At 35.9% G+C, this 27,329-nt stretch overlaps 1 protein-coding gene and 1 long non-coding RNA gene across 2 annotated transcripts in view; one reads left to right on the forward strand and one right to left on the reverse strand.

The window, feature by feature from the left end:
* The window catches only part of LOC133530585 (uncharacterized), a 246,171-nt gene that overhangs the window by 158,946 nt on the left and 59,896 nt on the right, over positions 1–27,329 (forward strand). Inside the window, exons 16-17 of the mRNA XM_061868550.1 lie at positions 2,769–2,862; positions 4,599–4,707. Coding sequence (XP_061724534.1) covers positions 2,769–2,862; positions 4,599–4,707 — 203 coding nt within the window. The remainder of the gene's footprint in view (positions 1–2,768; positions 2,863–4,598; positions 4,708–27,329) is intronic.
* On the reverse strand, positions 2,344–6,938 carry LOC133530586 (uncharacterized). The gene is made up of 2 exons (XR_009801339.1): positions 6,102–6,938; positions 2,344–2,860 (listed from the first exon to the last, which is right to left on the reverse strand). It is a non-coding gene; the product is annotated as an uncharacterized LOC133530586 (long non-coding RNA).

Below are 27,329 nucleotides of genomic sequence, written 5' to 3' on the forward strand. Positions count from 1 at the left end.
CACTTTTTTATTATTACTAACGGGAAGCATAAATATTTCCCTTGTGAAGGTTTACTTTACTAGCACAAGGGAAATATTTATGCTTAATAAATAATCGCCTGTAATTAACCCGAGTTCAAAACTTCAAAATAAAACACAAATGAAGTAATTTATAAATGTCATATGAGAACCAAGTTATATTAAGTTAAGTTATATTATGACATATGCCTTGGTTGTTGACTTCAACGACCAAAGAAATGAGATCTAAAGGGTGCCGTTTAATGGTCAGGCCTGAAATTTATTTGTAACAACAAAGTATAATTTTCTATAACTTATCGTTTTTTAGTATCTCTGATAATAATGATAACTATTCAATCATATTTTTAATTTTTAAGTGGGCTAAATTAGAGGTCAGGGTTTTAATTGCATTGCAACGATATCCTCAGTCTGTTTACTGTATTAAATTTACAGTCTGCTACGTTGCAGACTTCAGTCTGTCACTAATCAAAACAAAAATTAATTACGTATGAATTACCAAGTATCAAATTACTTTTCTTGCACTATGCTTCGTGTTACCAGTTAAAGATTTTTTGAATTTGCCGCTTTTTTTTTGTGCAGCCACTCGCTGGGCAAACTCTACCATGTAATGATCATGTTACATTATGGTTAATAAATAAACTAAAACTAAAACTAAAACTAGGGAATGTGGTTTTCAAAAATGATGAACCTCAACCATGTGTATCGTAAAGAACTCGTCATGACATTTAAAATGAGCTTAAACTCGATAGCATTATGGGAAGTCATCGATGAGTTCCATTGACAACTTCCGATTTCACTATCAGACCTTCGTCACCATGTGTATCGTAAAGAACTCTTCAAGACATTTTAAATGAGCCCAAACTCAATAGCATTACTAGTAGTTATCGATGAGTTCCATCAACACCTTCCGATTCCACCATCAGACCCTCGCCACCATGTGTATCGTAAAGAACTCATGAAGACCTTTAAAATGAGCCCAAACTCGATAGCATTACTTGTAGTTATCGATGAGTTCCATCAACACCTTCCGATTCCACCATCAGACCCTCGCCACCATGTGTATCGTGAAGAACTCGTCAAGATGTTTAAAATGAGCCCAAACTCGATAGCATTACTAGTAGTTATCGATGAGTTCCATCAACACCTTCCGATTCCACCATCAGACCCTCGCCACCATGTGTATCGTAAAGAACTCGTCAAGACCTTTAAAATGAGCCCAAACTCGATAGCATTACTAGTAGTTATCGATGAGTTCCACTGACACCTTCCGATTCCACCATCAGACCCTCGCCACCATGTGTATCGTAAAGAACTCGTCAAGATATTTAAAATAAGCCCAAACTCGATAGCATTACTAGTAGTTATCGATGAGTTCCATCAACACCTTCCGATTCCACCATCAGACCCTCGCCACCATGTGTATCGTAAAGAACTCGTCAAGATGTTTAAAATGAGCCCAAACTCGATAGCATTACTAGTAGTTATCGATGAGTTCCATCAACACCTTCCGATTCCACCATCAGACCCTCGCCACCATGTGTATCGTAAAGAACTCGTCAAGACCTTTAAAATGAGCCCAAACTCTATAGCATTATTAGTAGTTATCGATGAGTTCCATCGACACCTTCCGATTCCACCTTCAGACCCTCTCCACCATGTGTATCGTAAAGAACTCGTCAAGACCTTTAAAATGAGCCCGAACTCGATAAAATTATTAGAAGCCATTGATGAGTTCCACTGACACAGGAGATGTGCACAGACAGCTAACGATAAAGAAAGTGACTATAATAGGAGTAATAGGTACTAAACAAAAATATACCAAAATCAATGCAACGCCTTACCATATTAGGTAATTTGCCTTAAACTTTAGCATGTGTTTTGAAATCTACGTTGTGCGCTACTTGACTTAACGTACACTTTTGTTTGAATTAGCAATATTAGGTCGGCAAATTACAAAGCCTTTGACAAATACCGACTGCCGCCGCGCCGCGCCGCGCACTCGCACGTGCACGTAGGGAATGGAACCGCCGTGTTTCGCGTCGGGCGCTACGTTAATAGACCATATGCAGTTCACGTAAAAGTTAAAACAGCTTGTTCGTATTTAATCAGCGCTTGAAGCGGTAACCCTTTCCCGGGTTTTTAATATCGGTAAGCGCTAACCTGAATTAATTCAAATAAAAGGATTAGTTTCTTAACCGGTAAGCCAATCAAAAGCTTACCGAAATGAAGCGGTTTTTGGAACACAGCTTTACAATAACCCGGGTTTTTGAACGGGTTAGGGTAAGCGGGTCCGGTCCCTGCATCACACTCCAATCAAAAAAAAAATTATATTATTTGACTTTATTGGGTACACTTAACAGAAATCCTACAATATCATGAAACATACAATTGCATATCATGGCTTGGAATCTACCACGAGATCCAAAACAAGTGTACACAGCATGCTTTACAAGTAAGCGCAAATGTTACAAATTAATTTAACACCATATCAACAAATAAAATAACTATCTAAACATTACACTATAACAGAGTAATATACTTTAAACTTTACATTATAATGATTTAACATCGCAAATGAGACAAACCCAAGTCAAAGCTGATGTCATCTGTCAGTGAGAGAAGAGGAGAAAAGGATGTCAGCCAAGCATTTCTTAAACCTCTATATCTCTTTATGCGCTTTGCGTTTGCTCTTCATGTTTGTATCGCGCCCTAGTATAGTTTGTAATTGACTTTAATTGTATCCTGTTCAGGTTCACTCCGCTGCACCAAGCGTCGCAGCAAGGCCACACCCTCATCATTCAGCTGCTGCTCAAGAGTAATGCTGATCCGAACGCACTCTCTGCTGTAAGTTGAAATGAGATTGTTATAAATTCGAGGTGTAGTCACACCAAAATCAACAGCAACTTATTTAAAGAAGTTGACATTGAAATATTTTTTTATTCGTTTACCTACATACGATGGTATGGCCATATAAGCCGCAGACCAGTAGACTACGTCGGAAATAGATGCCTCAACCTCACTGTCCAAGGCCCTAGTTCACGCGGCCGCGGTAGGCCTAAGAAGCGCTGGCTGGAGGTCGTGAGAGCGGACATGGTGGAGAGCAATCTCACATCTGAGGATGCCGAAGATCGGGCAAAGTGGAGAAGATTAAGTAGGAGAGCGGACCCTGGCGCTAGGCCGGGAAAACGCTAGGTTGAAGAAGAAGACCTACATATAAGAAAAACGTACAAAGAAGAAAATGCCACAAAATGGCCTTATCTCAGTATGTTACTGGCGACTATTTATCTTCTAGCCTAGAGGCACGAAATAAATAATAGTACTCGTACTACCGTACAGGACACTTCCTACAAAACCGAAGTTTAACAGCGATTCAGGGTCGAATTATGATGTCCCTTTCTAATGTATGGTACTATCCCTTTCGGGCCATTTACGGTTGTTATAATTCAAGTCACTATCTTATCTGTGGTCGTGCACGTATAGGGACGTCAAGTTGTGTCAACCCTCATAATTGCTCGGAGCAATGATGGAAAGGCCTTTCATTCCACATAATAAAAAACAATGTTGATATATAAATAGAATACATTTTACAATGTATTTTATTTATTATACTTTTATCGTAGTCTTCCTCCCGTATCATTTATTACTTATTAACATTACCCATTAAGTAATCTTTACTCTTATGTACTCATTAGTATTTCGTACTTAAACGTTAACCTTTAATATTTTGCGTAGCATTTCCATTACATCATTATAGTGTGTCATCCAGGATGACGCGCAGATTTGTCAAATCTAACCTTTAGTTACATGACAATGCGAGTCAAGGCTCGCGCCTCCGTGAATGACACATTCTATAGTTTTTACGTCGAATATAGGATCACAATTACGAGTATGTTCTAATTGAAGATTCACGACGATTTGAACAGTCATTCCTGAAACTTACCAGCGTGATTCAAAACGACCATAGTCATTAATGTTGTGTATAATACGGTGAAATAACGTGTGATCTTGTTCTAATTTAAAAGTAAAGTAATTTTGTCCATTCTAATCTATGAAGAATAGTGAAGCCAGGCGAGGTGTAAATTTGTGAGTTGTGGGCTGCGTAATTTCAGCTGCATAAATTGTAATGTACTCGTATAGGTGTTTTGCATGAAACCGAACGCAGAAGAAATTGAGCCATTTCAGTGGGGTGAGACTCGACCTTTCTGGAGCTCTCGGCTCAGAAATGCTCCGAACAATTATTAGCGTTGACACAACTTGACGTCCCTTTACGTGCACAACCACAGATAATATAATTATGTACTTGAATTTTGACAACCCTAAACAGCCGAAGCAGATAGTGCCATACATTAGAAAGGGACAACATGATTCGTCCCTGAATAGCTGTGGAACTTCGATTTTGTAGAAAGTGTCATTTCTGTACGGTAGTGCTATTATTTATTCTGTGGCCTGGTAGAGATTTGAGTCTTCGAGCGTTGATACCGCTCGGATCATCTCATAATCTCTCCTGTAGTGACAATATATTCAAAATTAATGTTTTTTTGTTCATGTTGATATTACTAAAACTTGTTTGTGTTGCACAGAACGGGCAGACGGCGTGCGCCATCGCCGACCGTCTGGGATACATCAGCGCCGTGGAGGCCCTGCGTCCAGTCACCGAGAACACTCTCAGCCAAGCCGTCGGTGATACTGGTAAGTGCTAGAATATATTATAATACAATTTACCATTTCTTAATACTGACACATAAGTGGGAAAGTAATAGGGACCACTTTGGGACCAAATCAAAAACTTAACTTGATATTGACGCTTTACACCAAAAGGAGATGATGCAGTTTTAAGAAAAGCATCTGGGTCCTTCGATGAAAAATTTTAGGGTCTACCGAAACTATATACTAACCTAACCTAACCCATTGGTTCAAACCCCTCAAAAACCAAAATTCTGGAAAGAGGCGGCGTTAGACGTGGGCGACGTGGGCCCCACCGCCTACGGCCTCGCTGTTCGAGGGGCCTCGCGCCTCAAATAGTACCTTGCCCACATAAATTTTGGCCTGTCCCCACCACTGATCAACGTTGCACCGGAGTATTAAAAAAAAATTAATAACGAGATTGTGTAATGGATAGTACCCAGAGTTTATGTCCTTTATTGTATTTCTGATATGTGATTTAATACGTTTTTGGGTCTAAAATTTCATTTTTTGATACAGGCTTTAATCGCTAATATACTTTTCTTTGCTATGCTAAATGCTAAAGGTAAAAGCTTGCAAAATAATGCTATGATGGCGGCAAAAATCAATAAACATCGTGTGTTTAATTTTTTAATTGCATCGGGTTGTAACTCCCAATCAAATCCGCATTTTAAAAGGAACAAAAATAAATACCTTCACGAGAAAGAACGTCATTTACAAACGTATTTGCCACAATGACTGTTCACAACAGTTAAATCGAATAACGGACTTTAATACGTAATTACGTAAATACTTATTTACAACACTTATATTTAAAACTATCACGATTCATATTTTCCATTGAAATCCTTGAACTTTCCATTGCGCTGGCAGGTTGCCATTGATATAGTATTGCAGAAATACATCTACGATCGTCTGATGATACGTAAATCTTATTGCAAATACATAAGGTCCACCAAAGATCAGTCACTATTGTGATATCGAAAAATATGTACAGATATTTGGACTGTGGACCTAGTATTTTAGTTACCACGGAGTTAGGCGTGCCCTAGATATAAAGCTTAACACCTTTTGTGTATATATACCATCGCCCACACTGGTAACTGTCCATTGGTGGACCTTATTACAAAACGCATAAGGTCCGCCGATGGACAGTTCAGAGTTTTGCTGTTTGTACTTTTTAGGCCAGTAAATGCCTTATATTTATACTGGTCGTTCATCTAACAAGGTCGCCAAATCCAAAGAATAAGGCTCTCACTGTTCTCAGGCAACCGACATTGTTTAACCTAAAGCGCGTGCGCAGATGCCGATGCACTTTTTGTGATTGTCGAATAATGTTTAGTAGTCTCATATTTATTTAAATTGAAATACTCAAAATATGAATTTTTATAGTTACCTACATTAAGTTACTTGAAAACCATTAGGACGCCACCGTTTCTCCCACTTTACTACTGTTATCTCTCTAGTCCCCTTTTACAGCTTAATAGTCTCAATACCTCCGTTATCGCTATTATAGCTCTCGACCTCCACTTTAGATTAATTTAAATAACCTGTACATAATATAGCTATGATATACGCAGCGTAGTGAATATGATTCAATTGGCGAGATTGTTTCTCGTTTAACCTACACAATGCTCTCCATATGAAATAGGGCATAAGTCCGTAGAATTCTCAACGAAAAGAAGCCTTTTTGGTGGAATCAGGGCAGTGAATGGATTATTGAAGCCCGACACGAGGACTGCGTTCACAGCGCTTTTAGGAAACAGCTCAGTCACTATATGAGTAGCTAACATTTATATTATAAATAGAGAGTTCGTCCCGATATTTATGTATAATTTATAATATAATTTATAAAACATACAATGTCAACCACAATATGGGTTTATTGCGTCTATTCCGTTATTCCTGGAATTGGCCGGTCTGATTAATCGATACGCCCTCTATGTTACCTTTTGTTCTCCAAATAGATCAGGCTTTTATCACTTGATGACGGGAGCTCTTAATACCTATTAAAGTTATTTAAAAAAATATCTCAAATAGACGCAATAACTCCATAGTGGCATTTATCTCGGTCGACTTTATGCGACTTTATTACTGGAAATGATGATATTTATGTTTTTTTTTTCACTAGTAAAATAGTATTTTGAAATACAAAACTGTGATGGATCTGGGTGCATATAATGAAAAGGAGATAGCAAGACGATTCGGATACCTTCCAGACTAAATTGTAGAAAAATACTCACAGGGAGTGCGAAAAAAAAGGGGGGGCGTTAGCCCAGTACCAGCAGCAGGCATTAAATAACGAATTATTTTATTTATTACTAAGTAATCTTTACACAAGATGGAACGGGAGCATGTTTGCAGACGATACCTCACTTATTTTCAAAGTCAAACGACAGCAACAAGCTTGCAGTGATGTAAACAATGCTATTTCTAAAGTAGTAAATTGGTTTAATGTTAATAATTTATTGTTAAATGAGAAAAAGACTAAGTGCATTAAGTTTGTTACAAGTCACATAAGGAATGAGCAAACAGGTGTCATTGTCAAGGATGAGGAATTGGAACTAGTAGATAGCACAGTTTTTCTTGGTACCTATAACTTTAGATTCTAAACTACAATGGGGTCCCCATATTGCTAATCTCTCGAATAGACTGAGTTCTGCAGCTTTTGCAGTGAGCAAGATCCGTCAGTTAACAGACGTGAAAACAGCTCGATTAGTTTACTTTAGTTACTTTCATAGCATTATGTCATATGGTATTTTACTATGGGGTAGTGCTTCAGAGATAAATACCATTTTTGTTCTGCAGAAGAGGGCTATTCGTGCAATATATAAAATGTACCATAGAGACACACTTAGAGATAAGTTTAAGGACATTAACATAATGACAGTGCACTGTCAATATATTTATGAGAATATTCTGTATGTACATAAAAACATTGCCAGTTTTAAGAAAAACTGTGAAATACATAATATTAATACTAGAAATAAGCATAAGCTCGCAGTGCCCTTCACTAGGCTCCATAAAATTAAGAAATCATTCATGGGTAATTGTGTAAGATTTTACAATAAACTTCCTAATATTATAACTGAATTGTCTGTTAGTAAATTTAAAAATTATGTAAAACGTAAGCTTATCTCTAAAGCCTATTATAGCACACAAGACTACATGAATGATGAAACACCGTGGGATTAAGTGTGATTGTAAAGAATGAATTATTTATTGTTATGTTATTAATGATGAAATTGATAATTCAATGTATATATATACCGTATTTTATGACATTTAGATTTTATTCTAGAAAGGTTCTAGACTAGTATTTTTATACAATTTTGATGATTGACGATCTTTTTGTGAAATTCTTATTATTAAGTTTACCATATCTATAATAGTTGAATGTTTTTTTTAGAACAATAATAAATGCATCAATAAATTGCTCTGATATTTAGATTAAGATGATATTTGTAAAATTTGACGATTTAAAAGTGCTTGTTGCTAGGCCTATTTGAATAAACAATATTTTGACTTTGACTTTGCATCTAGCTCGTTTCTTCCTAGAACGTGCAGAATGTGTAATTAGTTGCCTCCTGAGGTATTTCCTTTGCGCTACGACATGGGGTTCTCCAGGAAGCGGGTATTTAGAGTTCTCAAGGGTCGGCAACGTTTAAGTGGCTCCTATGATGTTGCTTATGTCCATGGGCGACGATGACCGCTCCCTATCAGGCGGCTCGTTTGCTTTATCCACGATTAAAGGATATAATATGTTCTCTCTTACACGATACGCCCACGATTCCCGACAAATATTATTTGTAATAAATAAGCTGTGGCAGCATGATTGATCCGCGTGCAACCACTGCACCGCGACTAAATTTAATGATATCCGCTCCTTCAATGATCTAATAATATTGTCCCCTGGCCTGTCGCCAATGCAAGAGCGCGTAAACTCCCCGCCATCTTGTAAAGCTGCATTCACATTCACTAGCATCGCCATTTTAGCCTCCTTATCGCCCACTGCTGAGCATAGGCCTCTTCTTGTACGGTACGCCATTTATCCCGGCCCTGGAAAAGTTTCATTCAGAAGAGCGCCGCGATCTTCCGAACCACACATAGATTCTCCATTTTTTTCTTTCGTCCGCATTACAAATGTGCAGGGAAAATGTTTATAAAAAGTTCTTGGAAACTTTTGGAGAATTTTACAGGAAATTATAAAAGATTCCGTTTATGAAAATATCCCATAGGCGATTTTGGCGTAGAAACGCAATATTAATGTTAAAACACATTAGTGTGAACGTGGACTTATATTATGGCGCTCATATATCTCGACGCATATAAAATTTGCTTAAATCCGTACTGAATATTATGTGAATTTGAAATATGTGAGAACGGGTTAAAGGTCAAATTGGTTTACGAGATTCTTAGCACTAAGTCGTATACACGTGCCCTTGACACGTGCAGTCAAGGCCACAAATATGTAAACGATTTTCATCTTTATCTCAATGTAGGAAGGTTGGAAAATGTATATAATTTTATATATTTATGACTATACTCAGTTACTTCGTTTTTGTTTGAGAGTATTTATGATTCCCGAGATATTTATTCAGGTCAGCACAATAAACTGCGGGCGCTTTGACGAAGATGATTTATATTCGGTGAAACTGTGGAGTAACTGTAGTTTTCGAGTTTGTTGTGTTTTCAATGACGCTGTTGGCACTCATTTGACTATCAGCCTATCAGCCCGCCTCTTGCAGTTTCGCAACGTTGTCTGAAACTTATTGATTTATATTTATTTGACGTAGTACTGGTCAGCAATTAGCATCAAAATTACCGCATTAAAAAATATCTATTCTCCAGAAACTTAACAAAAAGAAATATGTGACTTTCCATCAGAGAAGGGTCCTTATACTTCAGGTGCATAATATGAACCTTATGCTCTATGTGCATAAGGACCTTTTTCTAATGGAAAGCTACATATATCTTTGTATATATAACAATTAAAAGTATTCCAGGTATTTGCCGCGTCGTTTCATCCGCTACTATTGATTCTCTCACTCGATAATTTCTGTTTTTCCTCGGTCTCTTCTCAGATTTATTACATACAAACGGAAAACTCTACCGAATATATTGAAATATACATCCAAAACCTTAAGGGTCTCATAGATTCATCACCTAAAAAAATATGTACAGTCGAAGTTAAAGATTTGTTTACAATTTTCGCCTTATCGCGAAAGAGAGTAAGGTGTAAAAGTGTAAACATGTATTTGACGTCGACTGTAACTACATGTTGTATTTGAGGCCTATACACACCGGATGCGTGTGCGTAGACGTAATATACGGATAATTATGGGAGAAGACACACCGCTTGCGTGACGTGTGCATGCACGACTGTAACATTTTAGCGCACGCGTATGTGCACGTCTACGCACGCGCAGCGAGTGTGCTCTGATCTTATATGGGGCGGATTATTTAATCCCTCCAGTAGGATTGTATAAGTATGTATACAACCAAAAGCAGTAAAACGTCTCAACAATCAAACACGCCTCCGATGCACTCTGCGCATCATTGTAAGCAAAACGATAGATATAACCGGACAATGAGCATGCATAATTAATTCGGCTTTATTTGCTATCGGTACGCGATGTAATATACAGATCCTTATGAGGGACGGCACACCGCTTGCGTGACGTGTGCGTGGACGGTTCCAATATTTTAGCGAACTCGTACATGTACGTCTATGAACACACAGCCGGTATGTTCTGTCCTCAAAAGGGGTCGGATTATCTAATCCAAGACATTAGATATGAGTATGTACTTATATATAAAAGCAAAAGCAGTAAAACGTCTCAACAATCAAACACGCCTCCGATGCACTCGGCGCATCATTGTAAGCAAATCGATAGATATTAGCCCGGACAATGAGCATGCATAATGCATTCGGCTTTATTTGCTATCGGTACGAGTCGGTGATTCATCATTATGATGCTGATGTGGCTTGTTGGCTTTTTTTTAGTAGGGTGACCAAACAATTTCAGTATTAGTCCGTTATAAATTAGCTCTGTTCGGGTTGCGGGGGCAGGCGGCGATGTCTTCCGGAGAGTAGTAGCAAGAAATGTTTATTGGTTTACAATTATAAGGTATGTTAAATGGATAGTTTTGTTAATGTTTAATGAGTGCATCTAGTCTCGATGATCTCGAAAAGAACACTAAAAGTAAATTCGCTGTAAATTATTGAGGTAATGCGGCGTGTGCGTCTTTTGCTGACTAGACGCACGCGCCGCACGAGGCATACTACGTGTTAAGGTGTAAGGTGTAGGAAAATATTGTATTAGTCTGAAGATAGTAGTAGTAGCGGTAATATTGCGTCGTCTGTATTTCATATCTCACCTAACTATTCTTTAAGTAAATGAATGTCTTCATAAACGCGAATGTTTACACCTCTTTTATATTAGGCACAACAGACCGATAACTAAAGTAACACAATGCAATCAATATCCAAAGAAAAAAAATGCTGTCTTCAAATCACTTACAAAATTCTTCAATTATTTCTTGAAAATTCTAGACGTAGTGTAATGGCTACTGATAATCTCACTATAGTTAATGTACTCGTAAGTTATATTTCTAAAAACTGCCAATACGCCATGCACTGCCTTTTTAATAAATATACTGTACTTCTGTTCTACTCATTTCCTCAAAGGTTAACTGGAAGAGATCCCATACAGGGATAAGTTCGCCTTTGTTGTATTTAATTTACTCTGTAACTGTGTTTTCGTGTTTTTTTCTATGTACAATAAAGTATATACATACATACATACTGTATTTGTATTGTAAAAAAAAACACGAATTTCCTGGACACCCTACGTCTATTTCTATTGCCGTACTCCAGCGCATCAGATCAATTGCACTCGTTATCTAATCTCGGGGGCGCGAGTCATTGGGCCAAAGATGTCAAACTCTACCTACCGTGCAAATTTTTGCCTTATATAGTCATGAATAAGATTCAAAATTAAACGAGCTAAAAGGGAGCAAGACGACGTCAACACTTCTTAAATTGCGCGCTTTGAAAATTAACCTTATGGTGATTAATTAAAAGTTCAAAATCGCATGAGAAAGTTGCAGACGGCGTACAGGAGACGTCGCATCAGTAGGTAATTCTGAAACATTTCAGTCGAAAATTGAGTCTTATGTATATCAGTTTACAATTTGAAATAAAATGACTAGTATTAGAAGAAGCTCAATGGCCATTCGTAATGTTCATTAATGACAATTTCTTTGATGTGCCGATTGATTTAGATGATTTTCTAAAATGAATGGTTTGTTTTATGAATGAGAGATAGTTATGTAAACGGCTCTTTGTGATAGTATTTTGTAATATTTGTAAGCAATGTATGAATATTCTATATTTAATTATTCAGTAAGGAATGTGTATGTGTTTTTGAACCCGAAAAATCTCTTTAGTTGTAGCTAGGTTTAATTTTAAAGAAAAGCCCCTTGTGAAGATTAATTATTTAACGTCGATTACCTACGTACACTCGCCATCAGATATATCGGAGCTGCCAAGGTATTCACAAATATCTGAACACGCACTCTAATGCCTGGAGAATAGAGGCGTGTTCAGATATTTGTGAGCACATGGGCCGCTCCGATATATCTGGTAGCGACTGTCCATAATAATCTAGTGACCAATGACAACGACCTTAGTTTGAACATTGCAAATGTCTAGAAAGAAAACATTTACTTTAAATTTACAAATTTTTGTTGTTGATGTAGAAATACTTATTAGGGTGGGTGTGTCAAAGGTATAAAAATTTCCATTGCTAACAACTTATTAGTTATTACCCAAATTGAAAAATTGTCTACACGCACTCCTTGAAATTTTATACAATCCTTCACGCGTAAAATTGGCTATATTTTTAGCCCTGTCACTTGAATCACCTTGATGGCACCCCTATAATTTTAGACAAAAGCTAGGAAAGTACTTGAGTCCATGAAGGGTTCTGTAATTAAACTAAAATATTACACTAAGAGCATATATATTATATTCTTTTCTCTATATTACTAAGAAAGAAGTGCCATCAAAGTGCTATTTTAACCTATTCCCGAAAAGGTATTCGTAGCCGCTAATTTGAAACTTTTAGACGTTATTAACTAAGCTACTGAACTCACCAAAATAATACTGAAAACACCTAGACGCCAACAACGTAAAATAGTAGGATTAATTACAGGACATAACACACTAAACAAACACCTACACAATATGGGTAAAACAGACAGCCCCATGTGTAGAGCATGCATGGAAGAAGAGGAAACAACAAAACACATTCTCCTAGACTGCAAACAGGTAGAAGTATACAGGAGCAAAATACCTAGGAACTCCGTGCACACTAAAGGAGGCAGTTAGCAACCTGAAAGCATTGCTAGGCTTCGTGGAGGAGGAGGGTGGTTAGAGTAGCGCTACCTTATTTCACGCAAAACAGGCACAATGGTAGACAATTTGCGAAAAATGCCCAGAAGCACTAACTAACTAACTAACTTTAACTATGTACAGTCAGCTGCAGAGATAATTAACCCGCCTTCATAGAAATTTGTTTGCAGGTGGATCAACTATCTCATCTCTATACATAAATTATATAAGATAAGGTCGTATCAGTATCACGAAAGCCGGCATTTCAGTTCAGTACAAATCTCGCGCCAACTCTTATGTATTGACCTATAAGTACTAATAATCAAACCTCGGACAACTCGGGGCACTTATACTAAAGTGGCGTAGCAAAATATTTTATCAATAATTACATATATCGATGTTACTGTCAACATCTAAATGTTCTAAAAAATAAATATATTTATACAAAATCGCTTTGTATACTGCTTCTTAAATTCTAAAAAGGTGTTTTTTGGAAGAATTTATTTTATTTTTAAACCAGGTCAGTATTTCCACATTGACACAAAATGTTTTATCCTAATCATTTTATATCGTTATTTATTATTTCTTAGACATTACTCCATCTTCATTTATTGCTAAAAGTACAAAATTAAAAAATTGTGAAATTTACCTTAAGTCATAAAAATACCATTAGGTACATTAAAGTACATAAACCGTTTCGAGACAAACATTATTTATTTTGTAAAATATGCCTGAAAGGAGTTCTTTATCAAAATTATTTCGAGAATTTTCAACGAGCACATGTATTATTATATATCGACATCTTTTTTATCGATATCAAATCCCTAGTATATGCCCTGAGTTATCACACGTTTGCTAATAAGGTTATCTTTGATATTCTATTTATATTGAGAAATGAAACTACTTTCGTTTTGCCATTTTGTTTACGGAACCCTAAGAAGGGGAACTAACGAGCTATTAAAATCCCGACTAATCTATATATATAGTGAAAGTGAACGGGAATTATTGCTAGACAGACAGACACCCTAAATAGTTTATATGGACGGGCCATGGCGGCTATTTATGAATTTACATGCAATCTGTATGCATCGATTTACATGTAGTTAATGTAAAATAGACTTTATTATGTTGTTAACATTGGTGATAGTCACGTGGTGGATTTTACTGTGGGCGAGAAGTAACACTTTAATTTTAGTACTTAGATAGAGTTGAATGGAGGTTAAGATTTAGGTAAACTAAAGTAGACAGCAGATAATCAGGATAGCAGATTTGAATACAATGTTTTTTCTTTGTAGTGCGAGAGTTGAGATTCTCAATTCAATTGGATATATTTTTCGTCCTCGGTAACTTATTTTTTGAATAAGTATCTGAGTATGTATACTCAATTTAAAAATTATAACAAGATTCCTTACTAAGTTATTATTTCTAATAATTTAAATTTAGATCTTTTTGTTTCAGTAGTGTTCCCACTCAAAAACGTAGTTAAGAAATAAGAAATATTACGAAATCTGATTAAAATTGTTTTTTTTTTGCTAGCCACATAAATGCAGAGATGATTCATTTCAATGAATAAAAATTTATAGCCACAAGTATGACATCATTGTTAAAATTTGTATTTACACATAACTGTATGCTAAATAAACGTTCTGTTGTAACAGTAAAAGCAATTTCACGCACACGATAGACCAATATTACCATTTGCCATACGAGTTATACAGTTCATTGTTTTCAAAAAATTGTAAGTCGAAATAAAAAACAGTTCAAAATTAAACCATATCTACATGTTTAAAAGTTCATATTCGATTATTATTCTTCTTGTATCCTTTAGACGCTATACGTCTTCTATAAAAACGTAGGTAGAAAGAAAAGTTGTTTAAAACTGAACCCTATTAACGTGGATAAAGATTTAATTTCTACTTGAGCCTTTACTATCCTTTTTTCCTCTGTACATACTCGTATGTTTTACGCGTCAAATATATGTATACATTTTTCGCATTAATACAATGGATGAAGGTGCAAAAGTGTAAACATATGTTTGACGTAGGTTATAGACTTTGACGTATGACGTCACAGCTCAAACTCGCGCTGACTTCAGCGCTGGCGCGATTCCATTGTTTTTTAGGATTGAGTTGAAAATACGTGGCGACCTTGATCTTGTGTGGTACATTACATGTGTTGACGTCATTTGTGCCCCACTGGTTTAGAGACCATTGTGTAGAGGATGCTCCAAATGTTACGGCGAAAACAATACGTAGTTGGTAATTTTATTGAAAACCAGTGTCTTTCCATTCTGCGTATTTTGTTACTTACATCGCCAAAGAGATATAGTAGTAGTAGTATAGTCTACAGAAAAAGTTTCGAGAACGAAATGCAAATATTGGTAATTGAAATGGTGCATGCTGGAAACACTATTTTATTCTTTCGATTTTTGATTAAAAGTCTCAAATTGAAACGAGCTTTTATGTAACACAAAATATTGTATAGGTACGAGTAGGTATATAATTTGGGCAGATATTATTGACGGCAATTGGGACGTGGCTGATGTTGACTTGAAAGATATTATACTCAAAACACCCGAAAAACGTTTCAATTCAATAAAAAAATTATATCATTAATCAATATTACCATGCCATTAAACAATATTGGCCTACTCAATAACAAAACTATAGAGCAGTGTTATACAGGTTCTTCCAACGAGTATAACGCCTAAATTAAATTTATATATGGCGTGTGTGCCTGCCGCAAAATCAAACAATCTTTAAACCCCAATTGACCAACCAAATACCAAAGCAGCATAACCACACGAACGCATATTTGACTCACGTATAAATACTCCTTAGTGTGAAGCGTCGCGTGCAGGCATGCCAATCATTTGGCCTCTTGTTACACACACCATACATCATGGCGCTAAACAAAACTGCACTTTAAACATAAATTGACCTAAGTCCACTTAAAAGTTTAAGCAATTTTAAGTTTCTACCCTTGGAAATTAGGTATATAATCGTGTGAGAAGTGACATATGAGAATTCTTTTTAGTTTTAGGGTGTGGGAATGAGAGCCCTCGAATCGAGGGCCACTTAGAACGTTCCTGGACCGTTGAGATTCTTTCGTAAACAGGAACGTAGGGTTATAATTATAATACGAAAAATTGTGTCATGAAAATATTTGTTAGTTGTCGGTTACAACATTATTTGTAGCAAAAGTAGTTTGAACAAAAAGTTATAAATTATGATTTATAATGTGTATATATGAGACTGATAATCAGATAGAGATCTTTATTTGCATCCAAGCACACTTTTACATCATGGTAAGAAAATAGAATAGAGAGCGTTTATTCGTGGCAAAATAAAAGAAGAAAACAAAACGTAACACAACATATAAACCACGAAATGGTCCTGACTCAACATGGTGCTAGCCTGGGCCATGTAAAAAAATACACATCATTATTATAACAAACAAGTTGGAACAGAAATGAGTAACAATTCACAACGAATTTATAAATATACATTAAAAGAATGGTGGCGATAAATCTAAAAATCGTGAACGCGTCTAACTTTGGTTAAGTGACAGCTAAAAATGTATATTCAGGGGTGTTCAGTTATCTCTGCAACTGACTGTACATAGTGTACATGGCTCTACTGTAGAGAAAATAATACTATTGGGCTTTTCGCAACATGTTGTTCTGAATTTTTGACGACCGGTTTGGCCTAGTGGGTAGTGACCCTACCTACGAAGCTGATGGTCCCGGGTTCAAATCCTGGTAAGGGCATGTATTTGTGTGATGAGCATGGATATTTGTTCCTGAGTCATGGGTGTTTTCTATGTATTTAAGTATTTATATATTATATATATCGTTGTCTAAGTACCCTCAACACAAGCCTTATTGAGCTTACTGTGGGACTGAATTTGTGTAATAATGTCCTGTAATATTTATTATTATTTATTTATAATTGTTAACTTATATTGTTTTTATTGGCCTCCTAAAATTGGCCGGATGCATTAATAAAATAATATTATTTCTTGATTTATTTTTGAATGGAATCGTAATTTTGTAGTTCCAGTTACCAGTTCAAGTTTTTAGGCAAAGTAATACATTTTTCAAAATTCAAATATTACCTTGATATCTTCTGTGTTGCACATGTACCGGTCCAATTTAAACAATGCTTATAAGATATCACAGCGATACGCTACCGATCTGTCAGTATCAAAAGTGGCATTTCTTCAATCAAAAACGTCGGGCCGTATCTTACATGAATACGATGTTTTGCTATATATCAATAATTAATATGAAATGAATGACTTCATCGCTATTGAATTAGTCGATGACCACAAACAACCCATTTTTTTACAAAGTCGGAAATGAGTCATTGATAAAGCGAAGTAAATTATCCCATTCGTCTTTTATAATAACTACAACAAACAATTTAACTTGTTTTCATCTCATTTGGGTTTGGATCTTAATCGGACGGATTAAGAACTATATTACAGTGTTCATGTTAAAGTTTAAATATTATTATACAAGGTCATATTAAAATAAATAGCACAAGCTAGATGTGCCTACATCCTCTGTACGTGCCTAATAGAAATAAGTACATACATAACATATATTATATGACGTTTGATATTTCCATCTTACTTATAAATTACTTTTTACAGAGTATACCTAGTACTTAGTCTCATTAATTTCGGTTTTACGAAACTATGTGTGTTATTTTTTTTTTTTAGATTCAACGTCGAGTTTTTCTGCGTAAATAAACACTATTGATTGGCTACACCGCCTACACCAACAGAATTAATACCTGGAGTCGATAATTTTTATTTTATTTAAAAAATACCTGTTAGATATTTTCTCATTTCTCACTTCGCGTGTAAAACAATATATATACATGTTGTACTAAATTTTTTTATGCATATACTTTACACATAAATTAGTTTTTTTTTAAAGTTGAATTTTCAAAGACCCTGAATCCAGTTTTTTTTACCGGATGACTAACCGATTACGCCGGTTTAATGTTCTCCCGAGCTCTGTTTAAAGTTTTTGCATACTATACACGTGAGCCGGCTCCGATGATACAGCGGGCAGTCGTGCCGCGACCTTTCGTTTATCACCACGCGCAACGCAATACAATTACAAACCAATCATATTCATAAATAAAACGGAACGTCATTAAAAAAAAAAACAAAATTAAAAAATAAGCGCGCGCTTTGGACCCGCGCGCTAGTGTTGTGCTTTCGAGTGCTTATGCTAATTAGTGTTGTGGGTTCGGATACGATTTACCGCGAATCGATGATGTAACTTACTGAATGATTCCTTTGTTGATCGAAACCAGTGTGAAACAGTGTACAAGAAACTGTAACAGTGTGTTAGTGACACGCTAATTGAGGAATACCTGTAACTGCTAACTAGGTATGTTTATATAAAGATTAACATAGAAATCGCAAATTCATTGTTTATAAAATTTTCTGTATATGCACAAACTCTGGTGCGTCTGTGGCGGTTCGCCAAAATTTATAATTAGACCGGTAGCGGGAGGAATTTTAAATTTTCTCTGCGTTGTATTTAGCGACGGGCTATTTTTGTGATCCTTACATGTTATTCCATGAGTCAAATTTCCACTTATAGGAACTCTGATGACAGTCTTGAGTCAGCGCTAGCTATATTTTGCTTATTCCTTAGTAGTTGTAATATTAAAAGATACCAAAACGAGTAAGACCTGTTTGCGTTACCGCCTACTCGTATTGAAACATTGAAACACACCTATTTTGACGGCGCAATCAGCCAAAAGTGCATTGTGCTGACCTTTGGCAACACTACGTAATCTTAAAAAAAAACGTCAATTGCATTGCGTTATATACCTACGAATTTTATAGAAAATCGACTGTTGTGTTTAGATAATAAGAACCTTTATGCATTTTCGGGGCTTCATAGTGATTGCATTAGTCCAATCAACAAGGACGAAATTTAGCTTTAAAATAACTTTACTAATCATGAAACTTCATACTACTAGCAATAAATTACCTATCTAAGTAAATAGGGCCAAAGAGTTATTGATTGTAATAGAGAATTAAAGTCTAAGATAAAAACGTGTCCCGCTAGTTTGACAGTTAAAACAGATGGCGGTGTATTGGACCATATGTTTTCTGGCCACTAAATTGTCAAATGTCAAATTATGACACCCAAAATTACCTCGTTTCGCTTTCAACTTCGAAGCACTAAATTGTCTTAGACTTTCCACATTAAATCGTTGATAGAGCTATTAACAAATCCAGTGAAGAATGTTCTGATAACACAATGTTTTAATTCTGTAAATTAGGTATTAATTCTGTAAAACCGCTGTTTCATAGAACAAATGAAAAGTTACCCAAACTATCAGCAAAACAGTTGAAATTTGAAAGAAAAATGCCTGATGCTCTCACACAACCCGATTCGTTCGGACTACCTTTATGTTCGAAGTTCGAATATAGCCTTCGAAAAGTTCGTATTTTGATTACGGCTTGGTGATGTAATGTGGCCAGTCCGACCTCATGTTCGCGTGCTCACACTGGAACAGGTTTAACCTATGCCACCCACTAATAACGCTTTAACTATCTATCAAACGCATAAATACTTATTACGTTTTTCCATCAAGCTTTTTACTATAGCCCTTTTGAAAAAAAGAGCGTAAACGACAGTGTTTTTCATATGAAAATATTTCATTTCGTAATGAATGGTAGTATGTAGGTTGTATGCCAGGTTTGATAGATAACATCGCAGCCTGCACGTACTGAGCTGTGCAAATAGTTGTCAAGTTATATTTAAATCTTGTTAGAGAATATTCCAGTCTCAAGGGTTAGCCTTTGTTTATGTATGAAAGTGGCTGATGGATAGAAGATGGATATCTACGTTTATGGTTGAGAAAGTTGTCGACAGACTTTTACTACATTCATTAACACCTTACGAGTGACCTCTGATTTCAAGGGATTGTAAGCAACTATGAACTGTACAGTAATATTTTATAATATTTATAACTGTGGTGCTTAAATAACTAAATAAACATGATATCATCATCACCACCTGAGGCATTACTGCCGCGGGTGGACCTTAGCCTGGTCAAACAAATCTCTCCAGACCGATCTATTCGTGGCTTCCTTCTCCAACTTGTCACTCCTGATATCCTTCTAGATCGGCCTTCTAGAAGGCGTTTGGGTACTCTGGCTTGGTCCGTTCGTAACACGTGCCGTGCCCGTCGCAGGCGTCCGATCTTTATGGTCTTAATGACGTTTTGTACATTTGGTATAGCTCGTGGTTATAACTTATTCACCATCTCGCATCGGTCGGTGAGTATGGACCTTAGTATGGTTTTGTACGGAAGAAGTAAAAAATACACATAATAAAATATGAATAATCCGCCGAATCCTCTTTCTTCATCGAGTTTAATCATCGAGGTCCTCTTTTGTATAAAGCACAGATCAACTCCAGTTTATTTACATAGTCAGTTACGACAGTTACCTAAACACTATTTTAGTTAAAAACAAAGAATACAAAGGGCTTAATGGTAAATACAGCATTTTGCCTGCATAATCATTTCCATTTTGTTTTCGGCATATAGGTACAGGACACTTCGAGCCGATTTGGCCCAGGTAAATTAAAGTCATTTAAACCCAAAAAGGGAATAGCCTCGGAATGAGAGATTATATTAGGCGGAACACTCGTATGCACCTTCATTACGGTGTTATAGAGGTTTTCTTAAGAGGAAAGGGGACGATCTATTCTCCATACGTAGTCCTCATTTTCCTCCTTTGATATTGACATTATGGAAAATATTTTTCCAGAATGTTATGTATTTTAGTCATAACTCTTATAATATTGAAAAAATTAAACAGTCGGGCATAGCTATGACTAAAATACATAATTGTGTAAAAATAGTTTCAATAATGTTAATATCCAGAGAGGAACACGGGGACTACGTTTGTATGGAAAGGCGGTTTCGGGGCGGTCGTCCCCTTTCGTCTTAAAATTCACCGGAAATGACTTGTGTGCGTCGGAAGTTATTCAAATGTCATAAAAATCAGTTTTTCGCGGATGTCAAGGTTTCTATAGCCTCATGCTGTTTTGCATCTAAGTAGGAACAGTGAAGCATAAAATATGCATAAAGTTATATTGGGTCATTACCTATGAAATTGGCCTTTTTTGTTCAGAAGTATTAGTCATGTCATAGTTTATTTATTTTAATAGTAACTTCGAAGTATTTTTTAATTTCATTAGTGCGCTACATAACAACGATTTTACATACAATTATTTGCTACTTTTATTGTTTTATGTATTCAGAATACCGCCCTGAAAACAGCTATTTTCATGTGCTGCCGGCTCGAGTATTTAAATGACTTATATTTTTCTGACGAGACAGTAAAAAAAAAATGAGATAGAAAATGCGCCTTAAAAATGTCTTAGATTACTGGCAAAAATTTGTTTGGTTTGAAAATGCCATCACAAAATAATCCGCAAAATTCATTGTATGAAAAATCGAATTTCGTTAAAGTTCTCCATACAAAACGCCAATTTCATAGGTAATGACCTAATATTTCAGACATGTTTTCATGCGGTCAGCCGTTTTCAAGATAGAGGGCACAGAAAGCGTAGTGGACAGCTAAACGTATACTGCCACCCTTCATTTGCTTGGGCCATTTGGTGTATTTTCATGTGAACGGGTCAAGGCAACTCCACCCTCACTTATGTAAAACTTGAGTATAAGAACTTGAATATATTTGTTACACTGACATGGTAGTAAAACGATAGTAGTTTAATGTAGCTGGTAGTTTAACGGACACTTTTTCCTTGTTAGTTATGACCTAGGGCGTAGCTTTGTCGTATAACCCTCTTCATCATAAAACTTTACAAACCTCAATTAGTTAATTTATGTTTTATCCCTTTCTTACTAACACAAAAGTCGAAATGACTTACTAAGACAAATGATTAATAGCTAATTGAGGATAACGTCATTAGTATTTGATAACCTTACGCACAAAAAGTCAAGCTTTTAAATTACTGCGGATTTTTTCATATAAAACCTCCTCCTGTTGGGAAGTGTTAAAAATTCAGCCCATGTCAACCATAAACGCGAATAGATGAACACCTCATTCATTAAGATCGGATTAGTAATTACAACGCTACGGTATAACACACGACAATAAACAAAATCTGAATTTTATCTGCAAATAATTCGTCATATGTAATCTAATCATCACATAAATAATCTACGTCTATGAGTTGATGTACCTATACAAACTGTTATATGTAGGTACATATTTATTATGTGGTTTCCTTGATTACACATTACACATATAATTATTAATTATCCTTACATATAGAAAGCCAAGAGTATAAGAAAGCCTTATCAGTACCTATAAGCGCATTATACACGGTCGACCGCGATTTTATTACAAGGATTTAAGGAATGTGTGACCAATAAAAACAAATAAAAACTTGGGACTTCCACAGAAAATATTTTTCTTCTGTAGACCCCTGTTTAACTTTTCTATTCTCTTTTCTTCTATTAGAGCTACTATGAGGCTGTCTCTTAATATGCTTACGATGGTGGTTTATACTCATGATGGATTTTAATTAAAGTTTTAATAATATACCTAAGCATGAAACATCCATGACTGATTTCGCATTTTAATGCTATAGTTGGAGGATGTGATCGTCGTTATCATGTGTCATTGAGCCCCGACCTTCACATAAACATTGTAGGTACCTTGTTGCATAAACATATTTATCGTAATTTTAGATATAATGCTAGCTCTAGTTAGAGGAATACTATTGATTTGTACTTTAAGACAAAATACCTAAAGGCAGACATGACGACAAAAACAATTAGAGTCAGACCAAGATAAGTTGGCAGCGCTTTTGGTAGCCCAGACGGTGCAAGTGTTATATTAATCGTCAAACTATGAAATTATGACGTTTAGTTAAAACTTGCACCGACTGGACTATCAAAATAGCTGCCAACTTATCATGGTCTGACTCTACCTATTTGCTTTTACAATTATTATTTTTTGTGTCTTGACTAGCTGTAGCAGATTTATGTAGACTGAATTGTGAAGGACGAAAACGGGCACATCAGGATATTCAAAACATAAAACGTTAAGATTCTTCAATTTGAAATTCAAGGTTTTCCAAGGAACTACAGTAGAGGTTCTTCAATTAAGGATTTATTTATTTATTTAATCTTTATTGCATATAAGAAAACACACTGTACAAAAGACGAACTTAATGCCATAAGGCATTCTCTACCAGTCAACCTTTACTCAAGACAGATAAGTTGTAGGCGGCACGGCAGGATTGTACCTATACACTGTTTAAAGACCTGTCTTCAAAGGATCGGCAACACTACTGGAGTGGCAGGTGTCCGTAGGCTAGACCGCTTACCACAAGGCGTGCCGTAAGCTTGTTTACCATTTGACACCGACGTGGTATAAAAAACTTACTGTGTAGTTTTTGCGGTTTTAGCAGGTCTTCAGTTCGTATTCAGGATCTTTTCCTTTTCAAGCGTCTGGTAAAGCCTGACCTTATTATCTTATGTTTTACACGCTCATGTATAGGTAATATCAGTGTACGCTCAGTGGTCCGAAAATAAGCGGCCTAGGGATAACAATAGACTGTAAGTCACTAGCGGTGGAAATTATGACACTGGATAAACGATGGAAAATTCAACATTCTATTATGATTAGCTGTTATATTGGTAGTGTATTTAAATTTTATATTAATACGGACGTCTGCTGACGGTAAATGTTCGGTAAATATTGATAAATATTCGTCATCTGCTAAATCTCGGTAGCTCATTTTGTAGAGCGGCGGGCTGGTTCTGGAGGCGCGAGCCTTGCCCGGGGCAGTATTTTTTATTCCTTCCAATTTCTCCTTTATTGGTAGTACATGTACATATACATGGTAGTATTTTTTCACCCAAAGCCGATATGGTCTACGAGCATATGTATGTCTAAGTCTTTGGCACAGCTTCCAGCCATTCCGTTGATACATTACAATGTTCAATGCTTGGGGTGTCCTTAGATTCGTCCCAGTTGTGAGAGTATTCAAATTGCCTTCACACTTTAATTCGACTTGTTGATGTGCCTTATTTGTTTACCAAAAAAATATTTACATGTGGAACGAATTGAAATACACGTGTATATACTAGAGCAGGGGTTAACAAATGGCGGAACGCGGTCCGGATCCGGACCGACCTATTTGATGCGGACCTTAAATAAACAGCAGTTTGTATTAATGAGTACGTAATTTAATAAAATGTATCCACCGCTTTGTCTTTGCTGCCGTCAATTCAACAACGAATTCGCTTTTTAAACTCAAGTAGAAACGGACCGCGATGGTCTTTTTATTTAAAAAACCGGACCCCTGAAGAAATTAATTGGTGATCCCTGGACTAGAGCAACACTACCATACTCTAGGCCGCCAACTTTTAGTTTTATACAAGTTTATTTAAAATTAAATGGTACATAATCACGCGAATTAGCCTCAAGGCACTATGAACGAAATTTAGACTTAATACTAAATATGAACTTAAAATAACTGCTGGGATAAAAACATTTTGAGGTCAGATAGAAACGGTTGTTAGACTGCGTTTACACTCACTATTAGCCAAAAAAGTGAATTTGGCACGGTCGGTCTGTTCTGCCTAAAAATGTGTTGACATGTGTAGATACAACAAATAACCGTATAGTTTCTTCAGATGTTTTTAACGTGTAACCCTTTATTGTCAAGATTTAAAAAATACACAGTCCAAGAATTTAAAGTCCTAAATATTCTGCATAGAAAAAGAAATACAAAAAGATGTAGGGTTTCCATTCTTGCCATATTTATAATATCTGAGTGTGCCCCATAAAGGGTTAAAGTATCTGTACTTTAAGGACGAGATCTGTCTCGTGAATGAGATTATATTATGTATGTATAGTGTAAGTTATTTTGTATTATTACGTATATATATATACCTAGAAAATATGTATGTATACCTAGAAATTGCAAGGCAAAACAAAACTAACGCTGATTAAAAATGATGATTGACATTTAAGTATTATATTTGCAAAAGAATCGTTATTAGAATCATACCAATCTAGTATGCTTATTTAATTCACTTCCAAAAAGGTAGAATTTGTTCGGGTACAGTCAAGTGTAAAAATATGGGAGTACACACTTACTCAAAAATGTCCCATAGCATCTTATTCCAGTGTAATAAGAGTGTAAATAGTACCATATTTATGAGGAGATTCTCTCGATACATATTTTTGCAACTGACTGTACCTATAGTTTTTTTTATATTATCATCAGACCAGAGTACGTAGCCAACATGCCAATAGTTTACGCTCCGTTACGCTCATTTGGAAGAGTTATAGAGAGACACAAAGCGTATCGTTAGCGCAAGCGATTGTCTTCCTGAGAATAGTTTCGGAGAAATTTGACCTGAATCTGCAGTGTGAACATAGCCTTATGCTGCAGTGCGAATGATCTATCTAAAATTCACACAAGCCACGTTTTGTAAGCAATAATTTACAACTAGCAATTGGCATTTTACCACAGATTAATAATATGTGGCATTTTACATTGCGTACCGTACGTTCAAATTACGCTCCTTATTATACAGAAGACGAGAACACTTTAGTTTTTTGTTGAAGTAATCATGTGTTTGATAATATGTAATATAAATGATGCAATATTGCTGGCCCTGAGGCCAAGTTCCCTGAACAAAATTACTTGATAGTCCGTTTACTAGCTTAATAGCCGAACTTTTTATATCATACCTGGGAGCCTAGCCAAGGTGACGATCGCTTGCGCTTCGACAACGAAATGCTTTGTGTCTCTCTATCACTCTTCCATATTAGTGCGACAGTGACAGTTGTGTTTCGTTCGCTACGGAGCGTAAACTATTGGCATGTTGGCTGCGCACCCTGGTCTGATGATTCTATAAATTAATTCTAATTCTAATAACGATACTTTTACAAATATAATATTTAAATATTTTAAGAATGTCCGTTGTTTTAATATACTGAACTTAGTAATTAGTACTTAATTATATTCTATTAATATGTCTGCTATGAGGTACGCTTAAATTTTTATCTTGACTATATTTAATGACAAAGAAACAAACACTAAGAATTAAATTATTTATATAGACATCCTTCGTTAAGTTTCAATTTTTATATTATTTTATTTTATCCCAATATTCCCAATCACTGGCAAGGATAATGTCATAGGGCTCATCTGTATTGTAAGGCAGAAAAGACCACCTTATAATCATCATTTTTTTGCAGTTTTATTACGTACAATTTTTAAAACTTAAATGGGTATAAGGCTCGAATTGTAGACTTTTTTAAATCTAGTCCGTTAAAGGGTTAAACATAAGGTTTTTTTCTGCTATGCCTGGCTCAAATTATAGTTAAAATAAATCGTCATCAATGTCTGCATTGACAAATTCTAATGCCACATCTATTTGATAGAAGCTACTGGAACATGTCTAAGACTAGTCACTAGTGTTGTTTAACATCATAGACGCGAAGCATCTGCTCGTGAACAATAACAAGTAACTTCAGCTCTTACCAAGTGAACCTATATTATTGTTTTGCTAAGTAATAATAGTATGTAAACACTTCCTATGCAAAATCTAAGTTACTTTAGCAGCGATTTTAGAGCCGATTTTTTGTTTCGTTAGATTTCGGTAAAATTTGGTGAATAGATAGATTTCTCTATGTCTAAATAGGTCCTTTATGTATTACCTTTTACCAGTACCCCTAGTGTAAATAAAGTCCATTTTGAAACGTGACGTACGCGTTTGCGTTTAGTCTCATTTTGTATTGGATTTAGAAAGAGCGCGCCAAGCGGGACGTTTTGGAAACTCAAAATCCTATACAAAATGAGACTTAACGCAAACGCGTAAGTCACGTTTCGCTGTCGAATTTATTTACACTAGGGGTACTGGTCTGAAGAGTTAGTCAGTATTTGTGTAGTGTAGAGTATCATATTGACATATTTTCAGTGAACGGAATGTCTTAGCTTTACTAACTTATGTGCATACGTAATTACCTATTTTACGAAATGTATAACACCTGTGTTCACCTCACTGTTGCCAAGCAATTTTTACCCCTACCAATTGTCTTCGTAACGAAAATAGTCTGGTGTTTTATCACTATTAACCTGTTAAGAAAATTGGCGGGAAATAAACGTCATTCGTTAACAAGACAAGAC

The sequence above is a fragment of the Cydia pomonella genome, chromosome 23 (genome assembly GCF_033807575.1).
Source record: "Cydia pomonella isolate Wapato2018A chromosome 23, ilCydPomo1, whole genome shotgun sequence".
NCBI lineage: Eukaryota > Metazoa > Arthropoda > Insecta > Lepidoptera > Tortricidae > Cydia > Cydia pomonella.